The sequence below is a fragment of the Somniosus microcephalus genome, chromosome 7 (assembly GCF_052327205.1).
Source record: "Somniosus microcephalus isolate GS21.2 chromosome 7, FLI_Smic_1.0, whole genome shotgun sequence".
NCBI lineage: Eukaryota > Metazoa > Chordata > Chondrichthyes > Squaliformes > Somniosidae > Somniosus > Somniosus microcephalus.
The window spans coordinates 129,318,171-129,332,025 of record NC_140993.1 but is presented as its reverse complement, the minus strand read 5'-3'; the positions used below and the strand labels follow the sequence as shown (position 1 = coordinate 129,332,025).

At 46.4% G+C, this 13,855-nt stretch overlaps 1 protein-coding gene across 7 annotated transcripts in view; it reads right to left on the bottom strand.

Annotated features, from left to right (window-relative positions):
• rgs20 (regulator of G protein signaling 20) overlaps positions 1-13,855 on the bottom strand; it is a 507,528-nt gene that overhangs the window by 140,154 nt on the left and 353,519 nt on the right. The window contains exon 2 of one of the 7 annotated variants that reach the window (XM_085992932.1): positions 3,168-3,226. The exons of 5 other annotated variants lie outside the window; for them this stretch is intronic. In XM_085992932.1, the coding sequence (XP_085849058.1) occupies positions 3,168-3,226 (59 nt within the window). Of the gene's footprint in view, positions 1-3,167; positions 4,045-13,855 lie in introns of those variants that run through there. One more of the 7 variants, XM_085992931.1, reaches the window with a different exon arrangement.

Below are 13,855 nucleotides of genomic sequence, written 5' to 3'. Positions count from 1 at the left end.
CTAAGGAAAACAACCCCAGCCTGTCCAGTCTTTCTTCATAGCTGAAGCGCTCCAGCCCAGGTAACACCCTGGTGAATCTCCTCTGCACCCTCTCCAATGCAATCACATCCTTCCTATAGTGTGGCGACCAGAACTGCACACAGTATTCCAGGTGTGGCCTAACTAGTTTGTACAGATCCATCATAACCTCCCTGCTCTTATATTCTATGCCTCGGCTAATGAAGGCAATAAGGACAAATGCTCAAAAATAAGTAACACAAATGCTTGGCTACTGTACAAAAGTACAACTAGATAAAGGTGGATTAATCGCATAAATATTGTATCAACAGGTCACGGGTAAAGTGGTGGCTTTATCTGCGGAGACCTATAGTTAGCTAAAATAATAAACGAAGAGGAGGGGAAGGGAACAAACACTTTGGGGCCAATTCTTCTGCACACCCCATGTGGACCAGTTCCCAAAGTTGTTGAATGCCAAGAAATAGGAGTAGAGCCCTGTATCATTGAAAAATGTCAATGCACACATAAGAACATAAGAAGTAGGAGCAGGAGTAGGCCATACGACCTCTCGGGCCTGCTCCGCCATTCAATAGGATCATGGCTGATCTGAACGTAGACTCACGTCCACTTCCCTGCCCGCTCCCCATAACCTCTAATTCCCTTATCAGCTAGGAAACTGTCTATCTCCGTTTTAAATTTATTTAATGTCGCAGCTTCCACAGCTCTCTGAGGTAGCAAATTCCATAGATTTACTACCCTCTGAGTGAAGAAGTTTCTCCTCATCTCAGTTTTGAAACGGCAGCCCCTTATTCTAAGATTATGCCCCCTAGTTCTAGTCTCACCCATCAGTGGAAACATCCTCCCTGCATCCACCCAATCAAGCCTCCTCACAATCTTATATGTTTCGATAAGATCGCCTCTCATTCTTCTGAATTCCAATGAGTACAGGCCCAACCTACTCAACCTTTCCTCATAAGTCAACCCCCTCATCTCCGGAATCAACTGAGTGAATCTTCTCTGAACTGCCTCGAGAGCAAGTATATCTTTTCTTAAATATGGAAACCAAAACTGTACGCAGTATTCCAGGTGTGGCCTCACCAGTACCCTGTATAACTGAAGCAAGACTTCCCTGCTTTTATACTCCATCCCCTTTGCAATAAAAGCCAAGATTCCATTGGCCTTCCTGATCACCTGCTGTACCTGCATACTAACCTTCTGTGTGTCATGCACCAGGACCCCCAGATCCCTTTTTACTGTAGCTCTTTGCAGTTTCTTTCCATTTAGATAATAACTTGCTCTTTGATTTTTTTCTGCCAAAGTGCATAACCTCACACTTTGCAACATTATATTCCATCTGCCAAATTTCTGCCCACTCACTTAGCCTGTCTATGTCCTTTTGCAGGTTTTTTATGTCCTCCTCACTCACTGCTTTCCCTCCCATCTTTGTATCGTCAGCAAACTTGGATACGTTGTACTTGGTCCCCTCCTCCAAATCGTTAATATAGATTGTAAAGAGTTGGGGTCCCAGCACTGACCCCTGTGGAACACCACTGGTTACTGATTGCCAACCCGAGAATGAACCATTTATCCCCACTCTCTGTTTTCTGTTAGATAGCCAATCTTCCACCCATGCCAGTATATTACCCCCAATCCCGTGATTTTTTATCTTGTGCAGTAATCTTTTGTGTGGCACCTTGTCAAATGCCTTTTGGAAGTCCAAATACACCACATCCACTGGTTCCCCTTTATCCACCCTGTTTGTTACGTCCTCAAAGAATTCGAGCAAATTTGTCAAACATGACTTCCCCTTCATAAAACCACATACTAGACATTGCTAGGCTGCACTTTGAGTTTGAGGGATCTTCAAAGGGGGTCCACCTTTCGAAATCTTTGGTGTTGCAGGGCATCTGACAAAAAATTAGCCTGCCACTTTATTCTGCTTCAGGTCATTAAACCCTGCAGCAGTGCATGCCTTCCTGTACCCTATTTACAGTGAGCACCAAATCCAAAGTGGTAGTCTTACCCAGTGCTCGTCCAGTCTATTTAGATTTGCTGAACCCAGAAAAAACAGTAGGGTTCAATGGAGGTCAGGTAGGGTGATTGTAAAAACACTTGTTTTACACTGGAGCAAGTGGGGTAGGGAAGAAAATTGGCCTCAGTATTGGCCCGTAATTCCCGATAGAAGGCTTCCTGCGTGCGGATGCCTCCTATCGGAAAAGAATCTGCGAATTTACCTGTCAAATAGATGAATGGAAATCACCCCAAAAAGACACTAAAACATTAAATAAATTTTTAAAAAACCATCCCATTTTTAAAATGAGTTAAAATTACATTAAATTAAATATTTTAAACAAAAATTTAATTTTTTGAAAAAATAATTAAAGTTTTTAAGGGGCTAAAAATAAATGTACCTTTTTTTAAAGTATTTAAAAATTATAAATGAATGAAAATTTTTTTTTTTTTAAACTTTTTTTCAACTCTTATGCTGGTAAAATCAGGCCTTACGCCTGCTTTTACCAGGCGTAAGATTTCTAAGGGTTTTCAGCGGGCAGAGGTTCTCCAGAAAGCGGAACTCTTTGCCCGCAGAGGCCCTTCTCCAGTGCATTCTTGACAGATCGGAAATGCCGGTTTTCAGCGCATGCGCTTCGCCTGCCTGAAACCAGCATTTCCGTGTCCCTACGGGTGTGTACACAGCGCGTACACACCCGTAAGCATCGGAAAATAGGGGCCATTATCTTCATCTGTGTCAGCTAATTAGATTATATACATGACATTTCCAGATGTCAAGAAAAATGGAAATATTTTTTCAGATTATCTGCCATTTTCTCCTGTTTACATGGACTATTTATCATATGTTGATATTTTTGTATTCTCTACAAGCCCCCAACCACCACAATATATACTAATGAGTTACTTTACATTGATGTTACTTCAGCATTTTCTATTAATACATCAATACATATTTAGAAGAAATAAATCCTGTGAATAGAAGAAATGTCACGAATGTAATCTGTTAAATCTGTAGTTTTTTATGTGTTACTACTTTAAAGGTAACAAGGTGTACAAACAATATATTCCATTATGATGATGATTCCTTTCTTTTTTGTACCACTCAGTATTGAAATTTACAGGTACTATTTTTAGATACATTTCTCCTATGTAATACTAACCTTAGACATACTATGGTGGTTTGATTCCGATATATAGTGATCAGGCTGAACAGGAAAAACTGGAGAGAAAAGCAGAAAATTCTTTCTGAATTTACAAACATATATCTGTTTGTTACTTGAAATGTTGCGAAGCTGTGATATTAAGAAAGTAAAATTGTAAATGACATCGAGTCATTGGAGTACAGTGCCACGCATTGAAGTTATGGGTATTTGTTTTTGTATCTATTGTTTGTTTAGAGGTTATTAGATATCTTTTAGAACATACAAGACACAAATATTGATGGTTCTTTTCACTATCTGAGACCCACATGGGACTGAGACAGCAATGTTGCCAATTTCTTTTAAAGCAATTACAAGACTGCAGTTTTATAACATGTCTTCTGTTACAATTTTGTACAGTACCTTTACTGATGATTCCTTTTACTCTCAATTTAGATTTTAAAAAAATCAAACCATATCCAGTTAATTCCAGATTAAATAGATGCATGCTATTTACTTTGCTTGTAGCAATTCCTCTTGAAATCAGTTGTCAATTGTAAGTAATAGAATATAATTTGATATATTTAACTGAAAGGAATGTCCAATGAAATACAGCCAAATACTATAGAAATATGAAGCTATGACTACTGTGCTGGAACTACATTTCTATAGCATATTTATCTTTTAGTTGTGCATGTATTGCAAAACTGTAAGCCTCGATATTAACATAGCACAACTGGTGAGATCAGGGTGCATATGTATGTTTATCTCTCCATTTGAAAAAAAAATATTTATTGACTGCAGCCATGGAAAATAAGTAAAAAATAAACAAAGAAGTATTTTTTCACCAGTTATCCACAAGCAACATCAGATGCATGTATACATGGTTTAGGCACGATGCTCAACTTCAAAGTTACACAGTAGGTAAATTTACGAGAAGTTGAGCATCGTGCCTAAACCATGTATACGTGTATCTGATGCTGCTCGTGGATAACAGGTGAAAAAATATTTGTTTATTTTTACTTATTTCCATCATAATCATAAAAGAGCACATCACAATGCACCAATCAGAAATAAAAACAGAAAATGCCGGAAATACTCAGCAGGTCAGTCAGGCAGCATCTGTGGAGAAACAGAGTTAACAGTTCAGGTCGATGACCTTTTGTCAGAACCTTCTGACGAAGGGTCATCGACCTGAAACATTAACTCTGTTTCTCTCTCCACAGATTCTGCCTGACCTGCTGAGTATTTCCAGCATTTTCTGTTTTTATTTCAGATTTCCAACATCCGCAGTATTTTGCTTTTGCACCAATAAAAAACTTTGGCCTAGAAATTCAGTGGGCTGCGCCACCAGTTAGCGCCTAAAGAGGGCACTCAGTGGCTTTAGCGCCAATGGCTGCGCCTCCCGCAATATTTAGCGGGGCGCTAATGGCGGCATTAGCCTGTAGCGCTGCGCCGCCACTGCTGACATCATCAGTGTGCGCAGCGCCCCGCTACCGTCCAAATAGTGATATTTGGTCGCGTCCATCTCTGTAACGCTGGTCGCAAATCGCGCCCGGTTCACGGGGCCTACCTGTGGCGGTAGTGGCGCAAATTAAGGTGGAGGTGCGGGGCGGCCATTTTTTTCGGTGGCCGCCTGCCAGCACCTCCGTCCCCGGCCTCCTGATCCCCCCCCCCCCCCCCCAAGGCAGTGCCGGCTGTGTCTCCTCAGTGCCGGGCTCTTTTGCCGGCACTCGCGATCGGTCATCACGCTGGTGCAGGCCCCTCCCCCTTAAGAAGGGGATGAAGGCCTGCAGTACTGCAGCACGCCGTGCCACAGCATGTGGTGCTGCGGCACGTTGCGTTGCAATATTCAGTTTCAGCGCCCGAAGAGGGACGCGGGGCACCTCGAGCAGCGCCCCGCGTCCCTCTTGGGGCGCTCAAACTGAATTTCCGGCGGGCGCAACAGCTCCGATCGCAGCAGTAATCCCGCCGCCCAGGTGACGGGGCGCCACCGAATTTCTAGGCCTTTGATTTCTCACTCTTCCTAATATTACAAATTTGCAAAACAAGGGGCAGGATTTTTCATTAAAGTTATGTAAGACCAGTGGAATGGTGTGGAAGACTTTTTAATGCCGTTCTACTGTTCCATGCTGTCCTCCGCCACTTCTGGGATTTTACACTGGAAATGACAGGGGTCATAACTAGATCTGCCTAAATCCAAGTATGCGAGGTCAGGTCATTTAAAAAAATGTGGATACTCTCCTTACGTACATTGACCCAGGTGCAGGGGGCACAATTAATGCATGCAGGGGGATTTATTCAATGCAACTCGGTAGTCCTTAAGGACGGCGGACAATATTACTTTTAAGGAGCTCCAAAAATTCTTCCAACTTTTAAAAAGTTTAAAAATATTTATCCTCCTTTCCAAAGGCTGTCTGGGGAGAAAGAAGTAGCAGACCAAAAGCAATGAAAGGCAAGCCCCAAGATAGAAGTGCAAAATCGTATTAAGAGCAAATCGTGTTTGACTAACTTGATAGAGAATTTGGTGAAGTAACAGAGAGGCTGGATGAAGGCAGTGCAGTGGATGTTGTGTATATGGACTTTCAAAAGGTGTTTGATAAAGTACCACATGATAGACTTGTTAGCAAAATTGAAGCCCATGGGATAAAAGGGGCAGTAGCAGCATGGATATAGATTTGGCTAAGGGATAGAAAACAGAGTTGTGGTGAATGGCACAGAGAAGTGTGAGGTGATACATGTTGGTAGGAAGAATGAGGAGAGAACATACACACTAAATAGTACAATTTTAAAAGGGGTGCAAGAACAGAGAGATCTGGGTGTGGAGGGGGGGTGGTCGGTGATGGGGGGGGTGCTTATGCACAAATCTTTGGAGGTGGCAGGACAGGTTAACAAAGCAGTTAATAAAACATATGGGATCCTGGGCTTTATAAATAGAGGCATAGGGGGCAATTTTCCCAGCCCTGAGGAGGCAGGTTTGGAGGCGGGACAGTTGGCAAAATCGCAAAATGTGAGGGCGGGTTCGGAACCTGCCTCCAACCCGCCTCTGTGCAATTTTGCCGGAGGCGGGTTTCATGGGTGCGATTCGGTCCCGCCTCCATCAGTCGGGAGAGGTAGATAAGATACTTAAATAGTCGTTAAGGGCCTCTATAATCCTATTTTGACAGGTCTTTGTTATTTTGCCACATTTTGTGCATATTGTATGACCCTCCTAAACCACTCCAGCTAATCCTGGCGGGTTGACAAGTGGGTGGCCTCCTCACAGCTGCAGCTCCACCATTAAAACGGAACTTTCATCAGGGAGCAGTTGCAGGTGGCAGAACTTTTGTTCCAAAGGTCTTTCAGCACTTTTAGCAGGCCGACCGAAGTCGGAGGTGCTGCAGCTTCTATCTCTCAACTGTGGGACCTCCTTGGAAGACCCTCTCCCAGCTTGGACTGAGTGCTTCCCCAACAGAGGTATCTGCCAGCAGCATGGGAACCATTTATTTCCTTTCATCATGGACCTCAGATTCGGATGAGGAGCAGCCACGGCAGCAACAGAGCCAGGCAGCTCAGCAGCAGGAGCCCCAACCTCCTGCTCACCCACCTGATGGTGCACAGGGCAGAAGGCACCAGCACATGGAAGCACGTTGGCGCAGGAGATACCCCTGATAGAATGTTTACAGACAGAGGATAAGCTACCTCAACATGACTGAGCAGCGGTGCCAAAGGAGGCTGAGACTTTCACGACAGGTTGTCGGAGACATTTGCGCACTGCTGCACCAACACCTGGAGCCCAGAGGAGTGGGTGGACACCCCTTACCAGTGGTTGTCAAAGTCACCACCGCACTCAACTTTTTTGCCTCGGGCTCCTTCCAAGGATCATCAGCAGACATCAGCGGCATCTCCCAGTCGGCCGCCCACAGTTGCATCACACAGGTTACCGATGCCCTTTTCGCAAAGGCGCACAATTACATCCACTTCTCAAGGGATCAAGCAAGTGTAACCGCGTATTCGGTTGGCTTTGCAAATATGGCAGGCTTAGCAATGGTGCAGGGCATCATAGACTGCACACCTGTGGCTCTTAGGGCACCCCATCAAAACCCAGCCATCTTTGTCAACTGCAAGGGCTTCCACTCCCTCAACGTACAGCTGGTGTGTAACCACAAGAAGGAGATTTTGCACATTTGCACCAAGTTCTGTGGTAGTTGCCATGACTCTTTCATCCTGCGGAACTCTAGTGTTCCTCCGCTCTTCAATCCGCCAAACCAACTTAACGGATGGCTCCTTGGTGATAAGGGCTACTCCCTGAAGAAGTGGCTAATGACGCCGATCAGGAGGCCAGCTAACGAGGCTGAGGAGTGCTACGACACCAGCCACATTTCGACCAGGTCCACCATGGAGCAAAGCATTGGCTTGCTGAAGATGCGATTCCGATGCCTTGACAGATCAGGTGGCACCCTGCAGTATTCAGCACCAGGGTCTCCAGAATGGTCGTGGTCTGCTGTGCACTGTACAACATGGCACAGCGTCGTGGCTTGCAGCTTCCTAATGAGCAAGTGGCTCAGTTCATAGCCTCCTCAGATGAGGAGGAGGAGGAGGACCGAGCAGCAGCATATCAACCAGCAGCAGTGGCAGCACGTGAGCACATGGCTGCCCGTGATGCAAGGGATGCACTCATCCTGGCCAGATTTGCATAGGTTGCCCACTGTGGCACATGTGCTTGGCTCCTTCTTAACTTTGCCGGGGTGCTACTTTTAGCCCCCGCGGCCGAAATTGAGTGGTAGTGCCCCAAGAGGGAAGTGGGACGCTACTGGAAGCGCCCCGACTCCCTCTTGGGGTGCTGCAAGGGAATAACACGGCGCTACGTGCCGCGGTATTGCAGGCCTCCCTCAAGGGGAGGGGCCTTGTGCAGCGTGACCCAGGGCCCAACTGGACCACCGGGGATTGGAGTACCGGCAAAAGAGCCTGGCACTCAAGAGAAGTGCCGGGCTCATGAAGCGCAGCCGGCACTCTGCGGGGGTGGGGTGCTCAGGAGGCCAGGGACGGCAGCGGAGGCAGGTGCTCGCAGGCAGCCAGCAACAAAAATGGCCGCCCGGCACCTCGCCTTTAATTAGCACTGCCCCAGTCGCAGGTAGGCCCCCCTGACCCCGTTGGACATAGCGTCCGGCGGTAAGGGGACACTACCGAAGATCATGGCCGGGGTGCGAGCTTGGCAATGTGCACGCCAATGACATCATCGCCGGTGGCGCAGCGCCACGGGGCGTGAACGGTTACCGCCGCCACTAACCTCCTGCTGACTTTCGCCGTGCCCAGGAGCTAGTTGTTTTGCACCCCGAGGGCGCTAACGGGAGGCGCAAAGCAACCAAATTTTTCCCCCTATTTCCCTTGCCAGCTGGACCCACACAGCCTTGGTTTTTTTGGGAGGCCTCTTCCTCCCAGATGAGGGGAAGAGCACCTCCCTGCTAGCTCTCACCCCCTCAACCAGCATACCCAGCGCCTCTTCCAAGAACCTCGGGGAGGCCCTTGCCTTGGAGCTGGCCATTCTTCAAGGAGATAACAGCTTGGCGGTGGTGCACCATTGACCAAAAACCAGTGGAATGAGCCAAGGCAGCAAGCAGCCCTTAAATGAAGCTGGATAAGTGACGTCAGCAGAGGCGAGTTTTAGTCCCAAAAGACTAATTGGCCCAGGGGAACCCACACCTCTGAACGTAACTGGCCAATTAGGGGAAAACCGCAAATTTTTCCCACCTGGCAGTGGAGGCGGCTTTGGAACCCATCCAAACCGAAACCCGCCTCCAATGGGAAAATCACACCCATAGAGTACAAAAGCCAGGAAGTTATGCTAAACCTATATAAAACACTGGTTCGGCCCCAGGCGGAATATTGTGTCCAATTCTGGGCACCACACTTTAGGAAGGACGTGAAGGCTTTGGAGAGGGTACTGAAAAGGTTTACTAGAATGGTTCCAGGGATGCGGGATTACAGTTACTCGGATAGACTAGAAAGCTGGGGTTGTTTTCCTTGGAACAGAGAAGGCTAAGAGGAGATTTGATAGAGGTGTTTAAAATCATGAAGGGTTTAGATAGAGTAAATAAAGTGAAACAGTTTCCAATGGCTGAAGGGTCGATAACCAGAGGGCACAGATTTAAGGTGAAAGGCAGAAGAACCAGAGGTGACATGAGGATAAATGTTTTTACGCAATGAATGGTTAGGATTTGGAATGCACTGCCTGATAGGCTGGTGGATACAGATTCAATAGTAGCCTTCAAAGGGGAGTTGGTTAAATACTTGAAGGAGAAAAAAATGTAGGGATATGGGGAGAGAGCATGGGAGTGGGACTAACTGGATTGCCCTTCGAAAGAACCGACGCAGACTCGATGGGCCAAATGGTCTCCCTCTGTGCTGTACTATTCTATGACTCTATGAAATGGAGCTTGTGAACAAGTGGCACAGTACCTAACTTCCTGTTTTATGGCTGGTGAATTAGGAGTCATGGAAAGGTGACAGAAGACTATGATTAAGAAAGCAGTAAGCTCTCCAGAAACGGAATCTGCGTGGATTTAGCATTAATTTAACACAGGAAGTCCACAAACCCAAGCCATATGATGTGACAAGACTATTGCAGACCCTGTCCTAAGCTTAATGTATCAAAACCTCAGTAATGAGCAGAATCCAGCTGGTGATCACAGTGGTGTTATGAAACATTGGTTTACAAGAAAGGTTAATTAGGCTGAATGAAATGGACAGCAGAGAGGTGTAATTCAGCAACCTTTAATTACATATAATTATATAGAAATTACAACATGGAAATGGCACAACTCGTCCATGTTGGTATTTATCCTCCACATGAGCAGTAGTCTGAATCCCAGTTGTCTGCCCTGTTCCTATTTTCCTTTACCTCTCCATACTTCAGCCACTGATCCAACTTATTCCTAAATGTTGACATTAGCCGGAATTTTGCAGGGGGTGAGCCGGCGTGATCGGTGGTGGGTCGGGTGGGAAAGTGCTTTTTTTTGCACAGTGGGTTGGGACCTGCTGCCACGCGCCTTTCCCAATGTTAGGTCTGTCAGTGCTGAGCAGAACCGACAGGCAGCGGCGGCGGACCCCATTAATCTCATTATTTCCTTGTTGACAGATCATTAACAGGATTTTTAACTTACCTTTTCACTTTAACTTCATGGCCACGGGAACCAGGTTGCTCGGGGACCACGGCTGCCAACCTGAGGTGGGAGTTCAGTGGCCATTGCTCCAGCTGATTCCTTGACAGCTTCAAATGTACAATAAAAGCTCCCACCTGACAGATCATCACTTTCCTCAGCCACAAGTTGTTTCTCGAGTCCATTTCCAGCACAGATTCTGCAGGCTTTCCACTCCCTATCCAGTATCACCTCTTTGGAAGAACTCTCTCACCATTGACATAATGGCCCAGAACTTCGGGTCTCCACGGGTGAGTACGCACGGGGTATTCACCCGTAGGCCCAATGGAAGTGCCGGTTTCCTGCATGCACTGCGCATGCGTGGGAAACCGGCACTTACGTTCCCCTGAAAGAAGGGGTTCAGAGTTCGAATGCGTGCGCAGGAGAGGCTGCACGTGCGCATCGAACTTGCGTTTTTTTTGCAGGTTTTCCCAGGAGGGTAAGTCTCCAGAATTTACACATTTAAAAAGCAGTCGTAAGGCCTGCTTTTTACAAGGTAAGTGGTGAATTAATTAAAATTAAAACATTTTTTCCACAGGTTTATTATTTTTAAATACTTTAAAGAAAGGTAAGTTTATTTTTAGCCCCGTTAGAAAATAAAATTATTTTTTTCAAAAATTTAAATTATTGTTTAAAATAGTTATTTCATGTAATTTATAGTTTATTTAAAAAATGTGATGGTTTAAAAAAAAATTATTTGAAGATTTAGTGATGTTTTGGGGCTCGTAGTATTTCTAAGTTTGATAGCACTTCCTGTCAAACTTATAAATGAAGCATTCCCTGCTCCGATTGGCTCCCCCTGGCCCACGTGATCCCAGGGGACGCATCGAACTAACTGCGCCCCTGGGATACGCAAGCACTGCGCGCTGGCAGCTGGAGGAGGCCCAGGATCGCAATTCCATGGGGGCCCACAGCTCAATGGCCGGCGCGCAAGGTAAGTGCAGATTGGGGGCTTGCACCCGCGGGAAGCCCCCGACCTGAATTTCTGGGCCATTGCTTCTGTCATCTCTACTTCATCTGCCATGTATTCCATCAACATGGGTGCCCTTTATACTGTCTGACCTTGGTACTCAGAATCCGACTACGATCAGCCCCAACATCAGGCACACCAGCAACAACACCAACCTTCTCCGCAATCACCTGATGCTGCAAAGGACAGAGGGCAGAGGGCATCAGCACCTGAGCACATTGCTGCCCAAGAGGCCAGGGATGGCCTCACCATGGCCAGATTTACTTCACTTGACGTTGTACACCCTGGCTGCCACATGATGCACCAGGTTGGCACCACCCCACACCAGCCCAATAAAGCATCCCTACAATGTCCAAACCATTCCTTTCACACTCATCACAATTGCAGGGGGTACCGTTATGTCTCACGATTCACTGCAACTCACTAAGCCACTTCCAAAGGTGCACACTAATCTGTCCAAGAGCACAAAGTGTTGAAAATAAAGGTTTCAATGTTTGACAGCACATTAACAGAAACTTCACATGAACATTGGATAAAACATCCAAGTGGCTACCCTTGTGTGTTGTTAGTTGATATGATTGGACTAAGATGAGGGTGAGTGTGAGTGGTGGCTAGCGAGATGGGGAAGTGATAATGTAGATAGAGAGGGATGGGTGGAGGTACAAGGTAAGTTGGTGTGAGTAAGGATGTGCAGTGGTAGGGTAGGGACGGCAGAGTGATGGGGATGTGATGAGACGCAGCAGGGTGAAGGTGAGTGTGGCATTGTACTAATATTTCGTGATCTAATGAGATCATTGAAATGTTTGCGCCACCGCACCCAGGTCCTCCTGACAACATCCCTGCTTGTGACCTCCTGTGCAATGTGTAACCAGGCTGTGTTGGTGTCCTGGGGAGTTCTCTTCTGCCCATGGGAAGGGAAGAAGAACTCCCTGCATGCTGTGAGTCCCTCCATAAGCATATGGAGGGAGTCATGGGCGAAACTGGGTGCTGCCCTGCACCTCGGTGAAGTCACTGTCAGTGTTTGCAGCAGCTCAATGTTGTAGAACACTTGACAGCACAAATGTCAAAATAAAGTTGGCCATGGTCCCTTTAAGGAAAGTGGCTGATGATGCGCCATGAAATGACGTTACCAGACCCGCTTCCTCTAATTGGCCGGCAAACGCGCTGGGCAGGCTTAACAAGCCCCATAAATGGAAAGTAATTTCACAGAGCGGGACGGAGCCAACAGTGGGGTTGGGTCCCGCCACCGACGTCGCCCGCCCCGGACCCGCCTAAGTGAGCAAAATCCATGCCATGGTCTCTGCTTCATTCATTAACTCCAATAGTGCATTTACCTACCTCAAAATGCTCTATGTAAAAAGGTTTCTTTTGCTTTCTGTCCTAAATCTTTTACATTTAACCTTATCGCTATGTCCCCTTGGTCTAGATACCTCAATCACTGGAAACAATTTCTTTATCTACCCCACCTCTTCATAACTTTAAACACCTCTATCATATTGCCCCATAATTTACTCCGTTACATAAGAACATAAGAAGTAGGAGCAGGAGTAGGCCATACGGCCCCTCGGGCCTGCTCCGCCATTCAATAGGATCATGGCTGATCCGAACCGAGACTCACGTCCACTTCCCTGCCCGCTCCCCGTAACCCCTAATTCCCTTATCAGCTAGGAAACTGTCTATCTCCGTTTTAAATTTATTTAATGTCGCAGCTTCCACAGCTCTCTGAGGTAGCAAATTCCATACATTTACTACCCTCCGAGTGAAGAAGTTTCTCCTCATCTCAGTTTTGAAATGGCAGCCCCTTATTCTAAGATTATGCCCCCTAGTTCTAGTCTCACCCATCAGTGGAAACATCCTCCCCGCATCCACCCGATCAAGCCCCCTCACAATCTTATATGTTTCGATAAGATCGCCTCTCATTCTTCTGAACTCCAATGAGTAGAGTCCCAACCTACTCAACCTTTCCTCATACGTCAACCCCCTCATCTCTGGAATCAGCCGAGTGAACCTTCTCTGAACTGCCTCGAGAGCAAGTATACCTTTTCTTAAATATGGAAACCAAAACTGTACGCAGTATTCCAGGTGTGGCCTCACCAGTACCCTGTATAACTGAAGCAAGACTTCCCTGCTTTTATACTCCATCCCCCTTGCAATAAAAAGCCAAGATTCCATTGGCCTTCCTGATCACCTGCTGTACCTGCATACTAACCTTCTGTGTTTCATGCACCCGGACCCCCAGATCCCTTTGTACTGTAGCACTTTGTTTCCATTTAGATAATAACTTGCTCTTTGATTTTTTCTGCCAAAGTGCATAACCTCACACTTTGCAACATTATATTCCATCTGCCAAATTTCTGCCCACTCACTTAGCCTGTCTATGTCCTTTTGCAGGTTTTTTATGTCCTCCTCATTCACTGCTTTCCCTCCCATCTTTGTATCGTCGGCAAACTTGGATACGTTGCACTTCGTCCCCTCCTCCAAATCATTAATATAGATTGTAAAGAGTTGGGGTCCCAGCACTGACCCCTGCAGAACACCACTAGTCACTGATTGCTAACCCG